The sequence below is a fragment of the Paramacrobiotus metropolitanus genome, unplaced genomic scaffold (assembly GCF_019649055.1).
Source record: "Paramacrobiotus metropolitanus isolate TYO unplaced genomic scaffold, Prichtersi_v1.0 Parri_scaffold0000087, whole genome shotgun sequence".
Classification (NCBI taxonomy): Eukaryota; Metazoa; Tardigrada; class Eutardigrada; order Parachela; family Macrobiotidae; genus Paramacrobiotus; species Paramacrobiotus metropolitanus.
Genome location: NW_026570307.1, coordinates 237,120 through 257,048, shown reverse-complemented (window position 1 = coordinate 257,048; position 19,929 = coordinate 237,120). Strand labels below are relative to the sequence as shown.

Genomic DNA, 19,929 nt, shown 5'->3' with positions numbered 1-19,929 from the left:
CATCTTTCGCTTGACCGGTACAATCCTTCCAAGCTCACAATAATTAAGAAGATCTCGACCGTGTTCTAGTAATCCTCACTAGGTAATTATTTATAAATAAGGACCCAGCTAAAAAACCATTCCATAGCACACCTTTACTACACAAAACTGCAGAATTTCGACTCGCCGTTTTTTCCTTGCAATGTGCACTTTGTATCGCATTAGTTATGTTCTTGTTGAACTCATTCATATTATGCAATCGCTAATTATTTATAGTTATCAGCGTTATCCACTACACCAAACACGTAGAAATGACTTTCTTCATCAATCGAATGACTTGCGAACCAACAAGCCGTAACATCGTAACAGGTTTTCTTTTAATTCCCTGTGGGAACTTATTTGTTTCTTAGTCGTTATGGTATGCTAACGTGATTTACTGAATAGTGAACACCGCGTTGGCGTCTGGTGTAAGAACAGCCACCAGTGCGTTTTGGATGAACCACATTGTGGTGCACAAATTGCATTTATACCGGTACGATCGCAGTCCATTTTGTACCAATACGAGTATTTGAAATAACAAAAATAGAAAAAACATTCTGTTGTTCACGAATCTGTTTATCGAATTTCACTCAACTGCGCCACTAAAATATTCTCACCATCCGTGTTACAAAGTACAGACTACAGAGTACATGACATTGTAGGGAAGCCGGAATTCGAATTTAAGCACGCATTCTTACGAAAAAATATTTATTATTATTCATACAGGTTTCTTCACTTCATAATCAGTTACGATTCACGTTTACAAAGTCGGCTGACTTTCAAAAATACAGAAAACGATAGCGAGATCGTAAGAACGTTATCACAGTGTGGCAAATGTGGATAACACAAGAATGTAAACCAATCGAAACAAAAGAGTAGCCTTAATAATATAACTACGTAATACTGTACAAAGCATAAGAAGTAAGCTATAATGACATCAAGGACAGAAATCGACAGCACCATGTCGTCAAACATGCAAAATTAGACTCAATGTTTCACTTTCTGAACTAACTTCGTCCATATCTTCCTTGCACTCGTCATCTACATCCGCCGGACGATGTTTTGCAGACAGCTTAATTCCTGCTTGGTCCTTCATCAGCTGGAACACGTTGAATCTAAAGACAAGACGCTGACTGCGTAAAAATGTACAATAATACTATCCTCAAGCCAAACTATGTTTAATGGTTTACATAATATATTGTACTTTGTATTTTGGTTAAGCTGGCATACTTAATTCATAAACTGTATATTGTCGAATCAAAAATTAAAGTATGGATGCATTCCTTCGGCATTTTTGACACTATGAAAAGATTGATATACACGGTGTTTTCTAGAACGTAAAAAGTCGATACGTTATGTACAACAATAATTAACTAGATACTCAGATACTCTGCTTACACAGTGAGCAGCGCCTTGGAACGCGCACAAACAATTTCAGGAGGGCGAGTTTCGTGGTAAGCGCACCTATAAAAAGCAGAAATACCTATGCAGAATGATGAGAATCTAAATTAATTGGCATTTCTTAGTGTTGGCTCAATTAAAGGCGCACCGTTGCAGTCCAAAGGTTTCCTTGAGGTTCTCAGCATTCAATCCCTCTTCGATCGTCTTCCGTCACACGATATACCGAGTAAGCCAAAGATATGCCACAGTAGATTTTCCAGAGAACACACCAATGGCGAATCCAATATGACATCTAAAATCTCGTGACTTAATTAATTTTTCTTCCAGTAACTCATTTAGCGATATTTTGATACATACATTACAGAATTGAGTACGATTTCTCGAAATATAAGCCTCAGATAAACCAAAATTATCGTTGCTGAAATAATCCAGGCTACGTTGACTTGTGACAAACGTACCTGTCTGAATGTTACTGTCCTCTGCTTGTTCTACAGCTCTTTCACGCAGCCATACAAAACACTCCTTCACCATCTCACAGTCTTTTAGTAACGTAAAAATTAACGGTGGCACATCATCGGTTCCGACACTGTCGCGTAATAAGTCTGTAATGGTCTGGAACATCTCTACGTAATTGCAGCTGCGATTTATGCTCTTGAGAGCGGCGATGTCCCAACCATCGTACTGTCGATCCAGTTCGATGCAGTCCAGTTCATACCGTGGATGAAACGGAATGAAACCTTCGTAGAGGATGTTATGGTGAAAATGCGCTGTGTCAATAAAAAAATGAATGAATTAAAGTCAACAAACAACACACTAACCTCTTATATTCTTCGAAAAACTGAATCAACTCAATAAAAAAAGTTTATGTGACTTAAATGCAACGGTTACTCACAAAAAAACTGAAAACACCTAACAACTATTCATGGTACTGTATTTTACTCCCAAATGTTTACTGTCTATTCTTGTTCGTATACTCGACTCTACTATCTACCCTGTTTCCAAGCGGCTTCACTAGCCTTTTCGACTGCCCGTTTAAATTCATCCGCCTTCAGTGTGTTGTCTTTGTTCTTTTGATAAGCCATCCAATCCAGTGCGTCGCCGGCCAGCACAAACGAATGATAGGCCCAATCATCCAATCCGTTTTGCAGAGAAAACGAAGTCAAGTAAAATTCCAGAGGATTATGCACACACCTCACAGGGTTGGGGTCACTGCTCAAAGGAATACATGAAAATACACTGAGAAAGGAAATCTAAAACCAAAAATACACAAGTAATATTAATACAAATTAAAGTGATTAAACTACCACAAATTTATAGAACACAAGTAAAAAACTTGAGCTCGACACTGCAGTCTACAATACCATATTCGCATTAAATAATTATTTTCCGTCTAAAATTCCGAAATTTTAACTTCAGAATACGAATAACTAGTTTATGAATAGCAAGTTAACGGGAAGATAATCGTATTAAACCAAATGAAAAACGCCAAAATAAATTAATAAGTATTGATAAGTTACAAAATGTACGTAAAATCTTCGGTTCATTACTGTGCGGTAAATATCGCTCCGCCAGCTGATCCATCCATTTTTCCTCCGTATTCCTCTGCTCCGCTTGCTCAAGAATGTACAGCGTTCGCAGTGTCCCCACATCCTCCGCAGCAAAACGGCCTCGAATATACGGTAGTTCCGACGGCGCAGACGGGTGGAACAGCTCCATCGCGTCCAGATCCGACATCCCCTTCAGACCGACCTTCATTCGCACCTCGTCCAAAGCATCGCATTTTGCTACATTTTCAGCAAGGATCTCTTCGGGCTTTCTTTCCGGTAAATCCTCGGTGTCGCTATCTTCCGGTGAGTGGCAATTAAGTTTTGCCCGTTCTTCACTCTTCATTCCCTGCATTTGTCAAACGGGTTATTTAAAATCAGTGATTTTAAGTACAAAACGCACGCTAACCAAAACGGAACAACAATACAAATGGAAGTATACCAAAATTTAAATTTCACAGCAAAAATTAGCCGAATGGAAATTATTATAAAGACTGCAGTGGTACAACCGGTACGTAAATATTTTTCGGACAGTAAAACACAACAAAAACATTCAACAATCAGCAATCCTTCAACGAGAATTCAAGTAGTAACTTCAAATATAAGTAGAATTTAGCTAGTACAGTAGTGTAGAAGCAGTAAACTCCTAAAACAAGTACAATTTAACGTATAAATATAGATATAACTTCTATTAAAGTAGCAATCTCGTAATGAACTGACAAAACTCACCGAAATATCCGAAAAAAACACCAGCATGGGGCAAAATTTCGCTAACCTTACGATGCTTCTTATCAAATTTTAATTTTAATTAGGTACAGCATAGAGACTATGTGTTGTAATGTGTAGAAGTGCAAATACAATAGAATCACCCACTTGCCACATTTTGCCATATCTGGCATTCCCGTAATCCTCTGGTCGCACGCCGCGTCGGCACTCGTTTTCCACCGTAAGCGCGATGAAACGCGCATAGCCGCCTTTCGGCGTCGATGACCCGGTCCCGTTGGATCGTTTGGCGCCATTGGTGACAAAACGGTGCCCTGGATCGTAATCCTTCGTCCGTTCGTCGTCTTCCCGTTGTCGAGGTGCAATGGGCAGATTCTCCAGAAACCGCTTGTTGTCCAACTCCGAAACATGGCGCAGCTGTACAGGCATCGTACCAACTGCACAAACCAAGCTATGCTCAAATCCTGACAAAAGTTGCGTAAAGCCACGAATTTAGATAAATGATATCATGATAACAAAATTTCTTCGAAAACGCACACACTTTTCGATTCCGAACCTGGGAGAAAAAACTTGAAGAATGAAGCTCTAAAAAGCTCTAAAAGCAAACAGTGAGATAGTGAGAAGTGCAGACAAAGGAGATCGAATAGATAAGAGGAAGCTGGTGTCTGCCGAGCTGCCAAGCATTTTTTCCACGGTGACGCGACTGACGTCGAATAGCAAAGCCCATTCCACTCACTGGGCAAATCGGCATTCGGCTTCGTTAACAGGGCTTTTCCAGGGCGCGCCACGAAAAGATTCGTTTAGTTTGCTGAGCAGTAGTGTGGCGCGCTTCTAATAATTGCTGTACGTAGACGACTCGATATCGATCTCGAGTTCGACAAGAGTAGAGTGGAAAGACTGGCCAACTGACAGCGGTGCCCTTTCGGTTCGAAAATTTTGCTTTGTCAGAATTTCGTTTTTCGTTTTTCAGCTCCGGTTGTTGATCTCTTGATTTCCCAAACACGGAAGTCCCCACTTTTTATATTTCAGTTTTCTGTGTGCTCTACAGTTCTATCTGCTCTTTTGTGCAATACAGATTATTCAATCAATTAAGTGATCATCATTTTGCAGTTTTACTCTCCGGAGCGCAAACATGAGTATACGAACGAAGGACCCATATACAATGAACACATTGCTCATTTCGGCAGTTGTCAAAAGTAACGATGATTTGGTTTCACTTTTTTAGGTAGATTCGGATCTCGCGTTGGGTCGTCGGACACCACAGCGGAAGGCGGAGGCGATGCGGATGACAATCGATCGGATCAGCCGCGCAGCCGTTTTGGCAATCGGGACGATGGTAATCGGGGCGGGGGATCCCGTTTCGAAAGAAATTCAGAGGACCGCGGCGGTCGCCAGCAGAATCGGGGAGATCGCGAACAGGGTGGTTTCCGTGGCAACCGTGATGAGGATCGGAGTGATTTCCGTTCGGGCCACAACGAGCATGACGACCGTAGCGAGCGACCGCCCCGGGGAGGAGATGGCGACCGTGGGGAGCGGCCAGCACGCGGAGGAGAAAGCGGAGAAGGGCAAGGTCAGCCACTAGAATTTCAATTGTACTTTCGTTTCCACCTCGGCAATCAACACTAGAAATTTTTCATTATTTAACTGAATATTCTTAGCATTTAAATAATGATTTAATTGAATAATGTAAATTGAATAGTTAGTGTAATTGTAAATCTTAGCATTTAATCTTTATCAAAAGGGCTAGAGTTCTACACTTGCGCTAATCGAATTTTATTAATGTTTTCTGTTATAGAATCTCGCCCACGACCAGTGAACTACGTTCCTCCAGAACGGCCAACGGAGCGTGATGATCTTCGGAAGAAACCCACCACAACAGGTCCCAAAACAAAAGGGAACGTTCCGATTCCCGTCAGTTCACGTGTACGTGGTGACGGTAGCCAAGGGAAAGGTCAGTACGTGTCATTAGAATCTCAATTCTGCAGTATCGTTTCCCGACTTTTAATTTTATTTACAGCTAATCTCGGCATTTAACACATAGTTGCTTTTCACCAGTATTTTTCGCAGTTAACCTTTCTGCATTGAATGAAATTGATGGTTTTTACTTTAATATAGGGAACCATTGTTTTGGATATCATTTGATTTGTATTGTCGTACGTGACCAGTCGAGATACCCGTCAGCATGTAAGTACTTGTTACAAAATTTATTGACTAGGTTATTATCTGACAGTCTGGTATATTGCCTTATTTTGTTGTATTTTTTGCAGTTTATCCCAGCCGTTTAGTTGGATGTCTACAGGAACACCGCGTCCTGTGCAGTTGGGATACTACTTTAGTAGCAGATCGACAGCGGTGGTGGTTCTGTCTGTTTGGTCATGCGGAGAAAATTCCTGACGCGTTTCTCTTGGACATCGAAAATAAAATGTAACAATTTACAGATTTCGTTTATTATTGTCGTACATACTTAAAATACTTTATGCAATACGTATATATTTAAAAAAAATTTTGCCCGTGACCTTATTTTCGTTTTGATTCACATCGATTATTTCTAATTTACTTCGCCGCTTTAAGAGATTTTGCGCTTAGAGCGAGCTGATTTGCCAGTGTTCTCGTTTTTTTCCCAGATTAAATTCAACACACTGTGAAGCTCATCGCAAATGGACTTATGATGATTTAGAATGTGGTCGGTCTGGTGAATACTGGCGTAATCGACCTTGTGAAGATCCGCGTAATCAGCTGACCAATGATACTATTTTTACTACGGAAAACATTGAGGGGATTGTTAAAGGATTCAAGGGGATGGTTCTTGATGAGCGAGCGGGGGTTTTTTTTCCAGACGTAAGTCCCATTCAGTGCTGGTTCGCCCTACTGTCTGTCGTGACCGTACCGGGAAGGGCAGATTGCTCTTTTGGTCAAGACTGGTGTTTGCATTACTTTGTGGTTTCAAGTGAACTGGTACATTTTATAGGTCGCAAAATTCGGGATTAGACTGGCGAAACGCGTTCTACTGCTTTTTACAAGCAGCCTTTTAGTCTTGCTGTTGTTAAAAGAAATGCTACGGCACTTTTGAGTACTCGTACTGTACTTTACCTTTTAACCCGAGAGACGACAGAATTTGGTTGTTAATGTTTAAAATTTTACTATCGAGTAGTGCACCAGCGCTTGCATTTTTGTTATTTGGTTGCCAATAAATTATAAATATTTTATTTATTTAGTACAGATTTAGTATGCTAGAAGCAGCCTGCGAGCTTTATAACACATCCAAAAATGTTTCCAGACTTTCGCTTTTTATAGGTTTTACCTGGAAAAGAATCCGCGATTCTGGGATTCGATGTATCGACTGGGACATCCACGAAGGCCACTAATGAAAAGCCTACGGCTTTTCTGAAACAGGAAACTTATAAAAAATAAGGTGAGATTGACTTGCCCTAAAAAATAATCGTTCGTTCCTATCTGAAACGGGAACTTCTAGTTGCAAACGGTAAACGTTGCTAAATCGTATTTTCGTCGCTTATTTCCACTTCGTTCAAGTTCCTGCAATGTTTGTTCGCGTTTTGTGCAAGTTTGTTTGGTTCTCATCAGTCCAGCAGCAAACGAAGCAGTTTTTGCTAAATAGTGGACACGACCATGACTGTTTCTTTTTCAGTGTAGGAAAATATGTATTTGAATCTGTTGTAATGGTAAAATTTTGCTTTTCAGCTGTCAATTTGTGGATGATAATCATCAGGTACTCCATTAGCGTTTCGGATTTACCGGAATTTATATCGCCTTTAATGGATGGATCGCTCATCGACGTCGCGTTTTCATTGTATGGGTTAGTTGGCAGTTGTGGTAAAATCAGCTACTTTTGACACAGTTTGTCGATTGCATTATTATGATCCTGGACTTCTGTTTCCTTTTTTTTGCTGCTAAAACTTGGTTCTTTTTTTGTTATTATATGCCCAGATTGTTTGTGGATTCTGAATTCTGTGTTGCACTCCCTCTTTACAGTGCTTCTGCTGACATCAGATTTTGCATTTCACTTGTTAAAAAAATGTTACGAGAGAAGTGTTGTTTCCAAGCAATGGTATTAAAATTATTCTGATTGATCCTGCGTGGGTGGAAAACGAGACTCTTGAGTCCAGTTTGCATTAATCCCCTGTGGTACTTTCTGAATTCTTAAAAATTTTGGGATTGGAGCACCAGGGTCAGATCTCGTATTAAATAAATATGCAGCATTTCACCGGCGTCCTTTGTGGTGCTTAGAAGTTCCTTGAGTTTACGGACTTGATGGGAGGTCTTTTTCGAAGTGGTGTGAATACCCCGTTAGGTTCGTTTATCCAACTGGTGTTGTTAACGGAAGCATCGATATTAGGTGTTCAGAATCTTCCAGGTGGTCGTTATTCGTTTATTGAGGAATTTTTTTATACATTCCAAGCATCAGTGCCGGGCCATGAGTTGGGTGTAGTTAAAAAAGTGTTTACACTCGAGACTGCTTTTGCATACCTTCAGATCAGACTATCGTATGTTTGTTTATCGTGTATCGGTGGCATTTGTATTTTTGTCTAGTAAATATATTATTGGTCTTCTCGGAATATTTAATTATACGAATAAAATAAGTGGATTTGCTGTCGACAAATAAGTGGATTTGCCGTGTGTTCAACAAGTGGTTAAAAGTGACACCACTTATAAGCTGCAATACATGGTCACACTGCATGCATACTTGCCGGACAAGGCCGGGTGATATCTTACTGGCTTTTTCAGACTATTTTGTAATTAATGAATAATGTTACTGCTGGCAGACAGCTGGAGATGTACCATGAGCAGGAATAGTATTGGTTGAACACTAAATTAATGACTTTAATAAGTACCGCAGTACAAGTACAAACTGAAGTACCAAAACAGATGAGGGATGACAGGACAATAGTACTCGTACTTGTTTGCACCGTAATACTGAGCAATTTAAAAAGCGGAATCATCTGACAGAATTGTAGGATGTTTTTTAATTACTTACTTACTCTGCTGTCTCTGCACAACAAATTTGAAGGCGCTAGTTTTCTACCCGATCCATTCTTTCTTGTATACCGCAATTCGAAGTTATTAAATTCTTATTGTTTATAGTTGCTTGATCTTTCGGTTGCCTCCATTGTGCCTCTTGTTCATTGGCAATTGTTGAGCGTTCAGTTCTGACAATAATAGGATAGAGTAGATAACTAAGGCGCGTGTAGATTATAACAACTACGTAGATTGCTTTAGCAATCGGATGGGAACTATCGGTATCGGCAAAGCTCGATAAAAACAACATTATGCAGTGTTGAATATAGATACTGTACGTCATGATCAAGTATGTTACACTGCATAATTATCATAAGCAATTTTGCTCTTATTGCATCACAGGCTGAATTCACAGTTAAGCGTATGGTACATTATATGCGGTATGAGTGCAACAGGTTAGTCAAATTTTGTCAGCTGCCGAAGAACCGCGTATGTAATATTGTGAAAGTAAAACTACAGGTATCGAACTGTCTGCCTGGGGCGAAGGTGAAACTATAGTTAAGGTGTAGTCTTCCCAGTTGGTGTAGTACAACTGGGAAGACTGGGAAATAATGTACTGGGAAATACAGTACTCTGTATTTATATGGCACGTGCAGTTCTGCTGCTACGGCACGCTTCTGTTTTTAATCCCGGATTTGCGAATAATTAACGTCTTTAAGTGTTATTGTTATGTCATTATCTGGCCATTTCAAGATAAACTGTGATAACTAACAAGTAAGGTATTTGTACTGCGCACCGAATTCCCAAGATAGGCATGACATACTGATTATAGAAACGTGGGCAAAGTAATTTACCATAAGCAACAAGTGAAGTACTTCTACCCTGGACCTGCGTCGCGAGCCGCCTTTTGAGTTTTACAACTTAGCTGCAGTTGTTTTGCAGTTACTCAACCATTTAATTGACTATTGTACGTTGGTCTTGACCAGTTTTGCATGCAGAAAATTGTTAGCAGGTATCAGAAATGACAAAAATCAATGTGAGTTCCGATCCGACAACGACGACATCCGAGCAGCCGGGTATAAACGCTACGTTAGTTTTGGCCATCGCTATTCCACTGCTTCTGGCTTTATGGTACCGGTTTAGTAGTTCCCTTCGAAATCTTCCTCCGGGTCCCCCTGGTAAGCACGCGGTTATGCTTAATAATATACTTTAATGTAAATGATAGGGATAGAAGCTTTTTTGGAATTATACATTATACATGATAATAAATTATACATGATAACATAATAATTATACATTATACATGATTATAAATTATACATGATTGGTGATACTATAATGTGCAATTGTGTACGATACACACTTACCGTATCCATGCAATCCAATACATGGACCGGTGCTTACGAATTAAAAACACAGTATATCTGCAGAAATTCTTTTCATTGTGAAGTCAGAGTGTATTGCATTTGATACATCAATACATACAGTAAATATAAATCGCAAACATTTTAGTTTTAATTGAAATTTTTTTTGCAGCTTGGCCCATTTTGGGCAATCTACCGCAGTTAGGAATGATCCCTCATGTCACCTTAATGAAGATGGCGGAGAAATACGGACCAATATTTCGCATTTATTTTGCTTCGGATCTGTGCGTCGTACTCAATGATTATGAGAGCATTAAAAAAGCCTACGCTCAAGATGGATGTTCAGGGAGAATTAAAGGAACGATTATCGATGAATTCACCGACGGAAAAGGCAAGTGTGGAGTATAATTTCAGCTAGGAAAATTTTTACTGGTAGACTGGTACTCTGTACATACATATAATGCAAAAAGAGTGCTGCATGTTTCTATTTGCTACAACTACATTTTGTCATGAATTTATTTTTAGCCGTATGAGAATGCAGTCACATTATAATTAGCGAAATATTTGAATATGTTTTATTACTTAAGCATTAATACACTAACTGTTACTTAATGTACAATTATCGTATATGCTACGCTATGGTACATATTTACGATTAGATGCGCTATGCATTTTCATAATTAATTTTGTAGGATTAATTATGGCCGATGGGGAATTGTGGAAAGAACACCGGCGTTTCGCCTTGTCCACTCTGCGCGATCTGGGGATGGGCAAATCCTGGCTACAAGATCAGATTCTCGATGAAGTGGAAGTGGTGGCGAAAACACTTACCGATCAGCAGGAACAGCCATTCGACCCGACACATTTAATTACCAACGCAGTCTCCAATATAATCTGTGCCGCGGTGTTTGGTAAACGCTTCGCGTACGATGATGAAGAATTCCGCGGACTTCTGCATGTCCTGCGAGAGAGTATTAAACAATTCGGCCAATCCAACCTATTGGTACTGTTTCCATCGCTGAAACATTTGCCCTTCTTCCGTAAAGGCTACCTGCGTATGAAAGCGGAAGATGATTTCTTCTTTGATCATATGGAAAAAATGATACAAGAGACTAGTAAAACACGCGGCATCGACAGTCCGGATTATGTTAACGCTTTTCTCAGAGAATCCGATCGGCATAAGGAGAAAAAAGTCCAAACAACCTTTGAAGGTAGTTCTTCGTAATTACATTATGTTGGTGCCCTGCGACAATAAAAAAATAAATATATATAGCGAAATATAAGCATCGTAAACGTAATAAAAGCAATCTAATAAATTAATACTATAAGGCAGTGTGGAGTGGTTGTTACGTAAAAAAATTTTCATAGCGTCGCGATAAAATTAAAGTATGCTTATTATCATATGCACTTATAGCGAAGCAACTAAAGGTCAGCGTAGCCAACATGTTCGTGGCCGGCACGGAAACCACTTCATCCACCCTGCTGTTGGGATTTCTGCATATGGTACAAAATCCAGAAATTATGAGGCGAATTCAATCAGAGTTGGACAATGTAGTTGGCCAATCCGCATCCGTCCGGATAGAACACCGCGGTACGTCCGGTCGGATTACTTCAAAAAATAGTCGCAGTAATCAATACTTCTGCAGATTTCAAACTGATAAAGATTACCGCCATAGTAAAGTACGCTTTGCGGATATTTATTTATTTTACCATTATTTTGTTAAGAAACTACAACGGGTCCGGTGCATGGTTGCTTACATGCACTGGTGCACCGGCGTACGTACAACATATGACGTATAAGATAACAAGAGTATAATGTATAGATATAATACAAGTAAATACAGTGCCTAGTTGCTTTTAATTCGTATTTTAAAATTATTAATTTTAACATAATGTTCAAGTATAGTCAAATCTTGTATAGGTCAGTTACCGTTTACGGAAGCGACGCTGCTGGAACTATTGCGGATGGAGTCAGTAGCGCCCATTGGCGTGTTTCATCGCACAACGGAACCAATCCAGTTAGATAATTACACCTTGCCAAAAAATACACTGGTCATCTCCAATCTTTATGCTGCACACCGCAATCCTAATATCTTTAAGGCACCTGATGTTTTTGACCCATCCCGATTTTTGGATAGCAATGGAAAATTCGTCAAATCGCCTTATGTTATACCTTTCTCTGTCGGTATGGCTAATAATGGCTTTACAGAATACTTACTCGTACTTGTAACATTTTTATATGTATATTTGATAAAAGCGGGCGTAGCCTGTGGCGAACGGTCTGATTTTTGTTACCGCAATGCAATGCTACGTGTACTTATAAAAATTGCATAGTTCGTTATTCTACGGTCTCTGTTTTTTTTATTACAGGGAAGCGCGCATGTTTAGGAGAATCACTGGCACAAATGGAACTGTTCTTAATATTTACCAATATCTTGCATAAGTTCGATTTAATTATTCCAGAAGGCGGAAGTGTATCGTCGTCGAACGTCCATGTTGCAGTAACTATTAATCCGAATCCTTTCAAACTTATTTTTAAAAAACGATTTTAAAGCGATTATATCGATGAATAACTTAAGTGTGGTTTGTATTGGTTTACGTATTACAAGGGTGGAAACTTGCGCAATTTTTATCGTTGATCAGTATTCCGCATCCACGGATTGTCGTCCGCGGACTGCAGAAGCAGCAGAAATTTGAAATAAAACATTGCACTCGTATAAAAGAACTTTGTCGAAAAGAAATAATAGTTAGCAAGTTGTATATAATGATCTACATATATAGCCGGCAAGAATGTTAACATGTGCACAATTCACGCTGTGAGCACATTTGCCGGGCGGAAATGCTTGCGAGCTTTTTTCAGTTTTTTGACGGGCGAAAATGCTCACTTTTTGACGGGAAAATGATATTATGCACGTCATATGCTGATTGTCTCAGTATCATCGCTGCAGTGCAATATTCCCACATTCTCCGTATGTAAAACTGGTAAAGTATGGCTTGAATTGTTTGGGAAAAAAACGATGCTCTCATAAAAACTAATGTTTCGTAAATTCTGGCGTATACTTATTTGGTCATTTTTTGTACAGCGATTCCTGTATATTTATACGGTACAGCGATTCCTCTATAATACTCGTAAGTCTTACTTATTACTTAAGCATTAATACACTAACTGTTACTAAATGTACAATTATCGTATATGCCTATGCATTTTCTTAATAAATTTTGTAGGATTAATTATGGCTGATGGGGAATTGTGGAAAGAACACCGGCGTTATTAAAATTAATTATAAAGTTACAAAATTGAACACCGGCGTTACAAATTGTTACAAAATTAAATTAGTTGTCGCATTTCATGGAAACAACCAATTTTTCAAAACTAGGTTTATTTATGCGCGATCTGCACTTTTTTAAAATTAGTAAAGATAAGTAGAAGTACAGTACACCCGTATACACCCGTATTTTTGTACCGGTCGGATACGGTATGCAGCAGTTCGTACAAATAACTACTGCACCTGAATGTCGTACAATAATAACAGCAGTGCATGCAGCATGCATACGGCCGCGACGGTCGATCATCTTCATTCTCGGCACGATCAGAAGTTGTGGTTATTATTGAGCGCTCTGGGTTCGCCAGCAACTAGTTTTTCGAGCAACAGCCAGATCTTATTGCCAGCGGAATCATGGCTGACACGTCTGACAGCAGTCCCCAAACCCGGACTCCCCAAGACGGCGGGAATGCCGCCGCAGTACTAGCCATTGGCGTAACCGTACTGATGCTCCTCTATTGGCAGCGACAGCGCATCGCATCCCGTGATCTTCCGCCTGGACCTTCAGGTAGTGTAGCGCGGCAGTAGCGTCTCTGTACTGGCGATATTCGCGAACCCCATGACGCGTACGTCTATACGACTCTACCTGCATATGTCTCTGCATCAGGATGGCCGTTTGTGGGCAATCTGCGGCAGCTGGGACCGGTGCGCCATATCAGCTTCATGGCACTGGCCCAGCAGTACGGATCCGTATTCCGGGTGTACTTCGCTTCCAAGCTCGCCATTGTGCTGAATGATTACGGCAGTATTCGGGAGGCGTTTGCGCAAGATGGGTGTAGTGGACGTGTTAAAGGCACATTGGTGGAGGAATTTACCGAAGGCAAAGGTATGTCTACAATTAAAATGGAGTATTTGGTACATTGACGAGTAATAGCCTAGCGTCGTACAGGATGTTCCTACTGTACAGCATACCACACACTGTACATTTTCGGCTCGGTGTAGAATTTTTTTAATATAGTGTTGAAACACTGTCTGCTTTTGGAATTTTTTTTTTGAAGTCTGCGTTTTCTTTAATAGAATTAAAATTTCTCTGAACTTAATTTTTTAATTTAAAAATCAGTTGAAGTTAAATACAAGAAAGCTGTTCAAAATTTTGCTGTAGTAAGCGTCAGACGTGAAGATCAATTGATCATAATTACTGTGTGGCATGGAATTGCAGCTGTGGCATTTCATGGAAACACCCGATTTTTCAAACTAGGTTTATTTATGAGCGACGGGGAACTATGGAAAGAGCACCGGCGTTTCGCATTGTCGACATTACGCGATCTGGGAATGGGCAAATCCTGGTTGCAAGAGCGCATTCTGGAAGAAGTGGATGTTATCGTGGACATTCTCGCTGCGCAGAACGGGCAACCCTTCGACCCGGCGCACGTGATCACCAACGCGGTATCCAGTATTATCTGCGCTGCCATGTTTGGCCGACGTTTTGCCTACGATGATGAGGAGTTTCGCGGTTTATTACGCGTGCTGAAGGAAGGACTGAAAAACCTCGGACAATCTAATATGCTGATGCTGTTTCCCTCGCTTAAGTATCTGCCGGTTTTCCGGAAGAAGTACGCGCGGATGAAGGCGGAACAGGATTTTGTTTTCAACTATGTGGAACGCATGATACAGGAGACGAGAAAGACCAGAAGTCTGGACAGTCCGGATTATGTCAATGCATTTCTGCGCGAAGCTGAGCGCCAAAAGCAACAGCACATACCAACCACATTCGAAAGTACGCCTAGTTTTGCGTTTGTCAGAGTGATGTATTATGTATGCCATAGTATTCGTCTCAGTAATGATAATATGCAGTAATATTTTCTCACTTGTTTATGATTTAGTAATGTACTGTAATTATTCCGAAGTTGTTTCTTTTTTTGCTTACTATAATTTTGCTTGTTGAATTTCTTTCTGTTATGAATTAGGTAAGCAGCTGCAGGTTAGCGTGGTGAATATGTTCGTGGCTGGCACGGAGACTACATCCTCCACGCTGCTGTTAGGATTGCTTCGCATGGTGGAAAATCCCGAAGTTATGAGACGTCTTCAGGCCGAATTGGACGAAGTCGTCGGTCGTTCCGGTTCTGTAGGGATTGAACATCGAAGTGAGTCCATATGTATCGTCAGCTGACCATTTTTCTGATAATAATTTAGTTGTGAGCCGACAGAATTTGTTTTCAAAATAGAATTTTTCTCCTTAGACATATGTACACGAGTAGGGCAGTTTGTATACAGTACGTGTTACACTATTGCATACATTACTTAACAATTGGAATGGTTTGCACATTGTACGCCATTCGATAGAATACATTTTCACAAAAAATATTTTGGTTTTTGCCGACTAAACCCATGCTCCAGGTCATTTACCGTTCACGGAAGCGACGCTTCTGGAAATTCTGCGGTTAGATTCCGTTGCGCCGATCGGGGCAATTCACCGCACCACGGAAACCATCCACATCGGCAAATTTACAATACCAAAAAATGCCTTGGTCATCTCTAACCTGTACGCTGCACATCGCGATGCGGCGGTGTTTGACGCTCCTGATGTGTTTCATCCCTCAAGATTCGTGGATGAAAATGGGAAATTTATCAAGTCGCCTTTTGTCATACCCTTCTCGATTGGTGAGAAAAGCATAATACCTAATACGAAATGGCGTGTACATACAATGCGAAATTATAGAAATATCCAATATGTACTTCTGTTTACAATGAGTGATGATGGTTGGGGTGACTTTTTTCAGGGAAGCGAGCATGTTTAGGAGAATCATTGGCACAAATGGAGCTGTTCCTAATCTTTGCTAATATCCTGCACCAGTTTGATTTGGTTATTCCAGAAGGCGAGACAGTCTCCTCGGCCGGTGTTCGCGTCGGCGTCACGCTTATTCCAAGCCCGTATAAACTGATGTTTCGAAAGCGGTAATTTTGGCAAAATAAGCGAAAAATGCGAAAAATTTATAATAAATCGTGCGGCTGTTTTAGATAAAATGTGGTTATTGTGTTTCTTCTATTCGTTTTAAGTTTTTGATTTTTAGATCTGCAGAGAGTTGAGTTGATGATGTACGTTTGGTACATTGAAAATGGTGTAATTATGACGTTGAGCAGGAATCATGCTGTCTTATGAATTTTGGACGCTATAAATTCCCAGTTATTTACACAGTATTGCCGGTAGTTCTGATTGTAGCAGGCACTGCATTAATGAATGGTAAGATACGTATAATAAGTACTTACTGTAAGAGTAGCTACTAGCTAGATTAGGCAGTTGCAGATATAGGTAAGTACCGTAGTCGCATAGTTACGAATTGAATAATTATTTTGCGCTATTTGGAATTCAAATACTAACAACGAGTGCAGTTATAACTTGATTACCAATTTATGCAGTTTTTGCCGTCAACATGCACACTCGACAAAATCCGGTAACCTTTTGCTATCCTGATAACAAACAAGAAGTCTTAACGCCAAACATCAAACGACTTGTCTGCATCAAACCGATCTTCCCGGACAGACCACGTATTCGAATACCTCGAGGATTTCGTCAGATACTAGAAGGATTTGCAAGGGAAGTGTTACGGCAGCAGCCGCCCAATATTAATGAGTTTGGTGCGGAATATTTTGCTGATCTAGCGCAGGAGAATCGATCCCGTCGAACCATTCCTTATGAAGTCGTTGATGAAAGATAAAAATTCCAGACTGCGAGAGCGATCAAAACTGGTGACCCTTTATTGATTTTGTAGGAGTATTGCGTTCTCAGGTTCACATTCAATAAAATGTACGAGATTGTACATACAAACAACATATTTTAACAATCAGTGCCACACTACAATTGTGTAAAACAATTTGTGCTTTTTGGTTGTTGCAAATTCGACATCCATTACAATACAGTAATTCGATTTAACTACGACCGCGTCCACCACTTCCGCCGCAGTACAGGTTGTTCAGTTTCTGATAATCACCAGCGCTGATACGGCTGTTGCCCAGGGTGGCTGATGGTGTTTTCAGGGAACGGATGGTCCAGTCACGCGCTCCCTTCTTGGTGCCGAAAGCTTTGCCATCAAAGTGCGTCAGAGATTTGATGTCATAAGGCGTATCCAGAACCGGGCACTGAGCGCGCGTGAGTTTCTCGAATTTACGTTGGTGTACTACACAACAAAACACAAAATTTTTATAACTTCTAGATGCATTGTTAATATTATTAGACAAAAACAAATGTACGCTGTAGTAGAAAAAACGAATACAATACGTATATTATGCAGAATTGGTATAACTTTCATTTACAGGGGCAACATTGAGAACCTTCAAATTGTAGCCTTTGGATTGTTACCAGATATATACGTCATATTGCGAGTATAAATATAGAATACTTACATATGTGTAATGCAGTGCCCGAGTAATAGCCGGTGTAAAAACTGAGAAATCATAAGGTCGACGTACGAAAGTCAACATTCCATACTAGCTGACGATTTTGGTAAGAAAAATTGAAAAGCTCACCATCATTTAATCCGCTACGCTAATTATGCCATTCATGCGAGCCCTATGTTAGCTTTAAAAAATTATTTTTTATACGTACGCGATCGAATATTATCCATATTGATTTCCACATATTTATCCCGGTCTTCACGGTTATGCTCGTTGCAAAGGCCTATATATATAACCAAAAAAAGTCAAATACATTGGACAATAAATTTACCTGCTGAATAAATTCTATAATGCGTTTCGAATACACTCGTATATTAGCTGACTCAGCTTGTACGCAATTAGTTTGGTTCGCTAATTTTACACAGTTATATGCTGTTTGCCAACTTTACTTACCGAGAGAATGGAGGATCAGTAATGCAATCGTAGGATAATCATAGCATGCTAAGAAAAAAACATTTGTTTGATAAATAATCGGCAACATGCCGACGATCGCAGTACACAATTACAGCAATCAAATCTTACAATCTGCGAGATTAAGCTGATTGATTCCTGTCTGCTGTCCAATCTGTGCAGAACACCTGCCCGAAAAAGAAAAGTGCAATTGCTTTCCAGTTTTCATAATAGAAAATTTTCTTAAAGTTTACCGTACAATATATAACGTTATAAGATGTGTTCGAGAACTCTGTGATTTGCTTGCAGTGCCGCTAGATAAGTAATTATAAGTAATTGTACTTACGCCGCTCGGTCAGTCTGGATATTTATATATTCGGTATCACTCGGTCGTTTGTTGACAAATTTAATGCAAGTGTTGGCTTCGATGTCCTGCATCGGTTCCCGGATCGCTCGAATTTTGGCTGCAAATGAGTTATGAAATGACCAGTGACAAGGGAAATTGCGGGATGCGAGGCTATAGAACTACTTGTATGCGTCTGTAGATAACAATTTTTGATGACGTAATTTATTTTTACATACGCATATGTGTGCGTTAAATAATATAAAATATGTACGCAACTGCTCGAAAGCGATTCTGTCACCGATTATTGCCCTAAACAAAAAGTTATTGCATAAACTGTACGTTGCCTCACTAGTAACGTAGTATTCTCTATATTTTTGTCCCTGGATATGTAACTTTCCTAATATAGATATAAGAAATTAGGCTTACAATCACTGACGATAGATGAAGAGATAGAATACGGGACTTTAGCTTTTGGCCACAGTTTTGGGACAGTCTTCTCTCCGACTTGTCGAAGTGGTAATCCTGCAATATAGGAAACATAAGAGACTTACAAGTTAATGCAAAACTAGAACACCAAGCAGGTGTCGTAAATGAAACCTACTATTTCAGATTCTGCAATCAATACACGGTAGGGTTCAAAACGCAATCTAATAAATTTAATTTTATTGAGAAAAAAATAAATTACGGAGCATTAGCAGCCAGGATAAGGTAAATCTGTAACTGTAAACGTGGTGACATTAGATAATTCATAAAAATTAAACAAAAAACGCTATGAAACGCTTATAACAGGCAATAATTTTGTCTTATAGACATAGATACGTCAATATTATTTGACCTAAATAAACGTAAAAAGTAAGCATTTAACTAACGTACACGTACCGGCTTCGAACTGTGGTCCATCAGCGTGCCGCTGGCCGGCAACGCATGCAACCACTACGGTCAAAATAATAGCGCAGTACATGTTGGGAAATTTTCGACTCGCTACAAAGCCAGACTACACAGTCGACAAAAATCGGGGATTAGCGAATGACAATCTTGAAGAAACCGACTACAAGTCTGCAACGAATTTATGAAGGAACACCAAGCATTACTGCAAATGATTATATCGCCCGTACTCTGCACCCGCTCACAGTCCACTCTGCAAAAAATGGGTTGGCTGTAGGTAGTATGATCGTATCTTACGTATTAATACGGCGAATTACCAATTTAACACTACCCACTACTTTACGCTTTAATACTTGAAAACTGACCCAACCTTCGGTTTTGCCGAGTGTTCACAATCAGATGAGATCAATTGTCAGTTTACCTTATCCTATCCTGTTTGTTTACACGCACTTTAGTGGCTGAAAATTCTTGTGTTCGCTAGTGTCCAGATTTTCTCCATAAATCTTTTTTTCGTAATGTTTTCGCCGTAATTAACGATTTGCTACGAGTACATCAGTATTCCTCCAAGC

At 39.9% G+C, this 19,929-nt stretch overlaps 3 protein-coding genes and 2 long non-coding RNA genes across 7 annotated transcripts; 2 read left to right on the top strand and 3 right to left on the bottom strand.

Moving 5' to 3' along the window:
• Window positions 1-747: 747 nt before the first annotated feature.
• On the bottom strand, window positions 748-4,343 carry LOC129596219 (uncharacterized). 2 transcript variants are annotated; one of them, XR_008691391.1, is made up of 7 exons: window positions 3,837-4,343; window positions 2,967-3,312; window positions 2,411-2,669; window positions 1,878-2,186; window positions 1,568-1,711; window positions 1,417-1,482; window positions 748-1,133 (listed from the first exon to the last, which is right to left on the bottom strand). It is a non-coding gene; the product is annotated as an uncharacterized LOC129596219 (long non-coding RNA). The 2 variants fall into 2 exon arrangements; XR_008691392.1 differs by having other exon boundaries at window positions 2,411-2,628.
• A 283-nt stretch (window positions 4,344-4,626) lies between these two features.
• Window positions 4,627-7,774, top strand: LOC129596266 (uncharacterized). Of its 2 annotated transcripts, XM_055493498.1 has the most exons (8): window positions 4,627-4,822; window positions 4,912-5,256; window positions 5,482-5,637; window positions 5,802-5,870; window positions 5,954-6,110; window positions 6,311-6,524; window positions 6,981-7,098; window positions 7,386-7,774. In XM_055493498.1, the coding sequence occupies exons 1-7, from the start codon at window positions 4,819-4,821 to the stop codon at window positions 7,095-7,097; spliced, it is 1,062 nt and encodes a 353-aa protein (XP_055349473.1). In that variant the 5' UTR covers window positions 4,627-4,818; the 3' UTR covers window position 7,098; window positions 7,386-7,774. The 2 variants fall into 2 exon arrangements, with proteins under 2 accessions (XP_055349473.1, XP_055349474.1); XM_055493499.1 differs by lacking the exon at window positions 6,311-6,524.
• A 1,778-nt stretch (window positions 7,775-9,552) lies between these two features.
• Window positions 9,553-13,217, bottom strand: LOC129596268 (uncharacterized). The gene is made up of 3 exons (XR_008691399.1): window positions 11,955-13,217; window positions 11,433-11,633; window positions 9,553-11,267 (listed from the first exon to the last, which is right to left on the bottom strand). It is a non-coding gene; the product is annotated as an uncharacterized LOC129596268 (long non-coding RNA).
• Window positions 13,218-13,526: 309 nt separating this feature from the next.
• Window positions 13,527-17,291, top strand: LOC129596265 (cytochrome P450 18a1-like). Its single transcript, XM_055493497.1, has 6 exons — window positions 13,527-13,855; window positions 13,955-14,173; window positions 14,546-15,064; window positions 15,255-15,431; window positions 15,685-15,948; window positions 16,068-17,291. Exons 1-6 carry the CDS (start codon window positions 13,702-13,704, stop codon window positions 16,244-16,246), a joined length of 1,512 nt encoding a protein of 503 aa, XP_055349472.1. The 5' UTR covers window positions 13,527-13,701; the 3' UTR covers window positions 16,247-17,291.
• Window positions 17,026-19,526, bottom strand: LOC129596267 (zinc metalloproteinase nas-14-like). The gene is made up of 7 exons (XM_055493501.1): window positions 19,355-19,526; window positions 18,902-18,997; window positions 18,476-18,593; window positions 18,262-18,317; window positions 18,133-18,180; window positions 17,891-17,962; window positions 17,026-17,462 (listed from the first exon to the last, which is right to left on the bottom strand). Exons 1-7 carry the CDS (start codon window positions 19,434-19,436, stop codon window positions 17,215-17,217), a joined length of 720 nt encoding a protein of 239 aa, XP_055349476.1. The 5' UTR covers window positions 19,437-19,526; the 3' UTR covers window positions 17,026-17,214.
• Window positions 19,527-19,929: the final 403 nt, after the last annotated feature.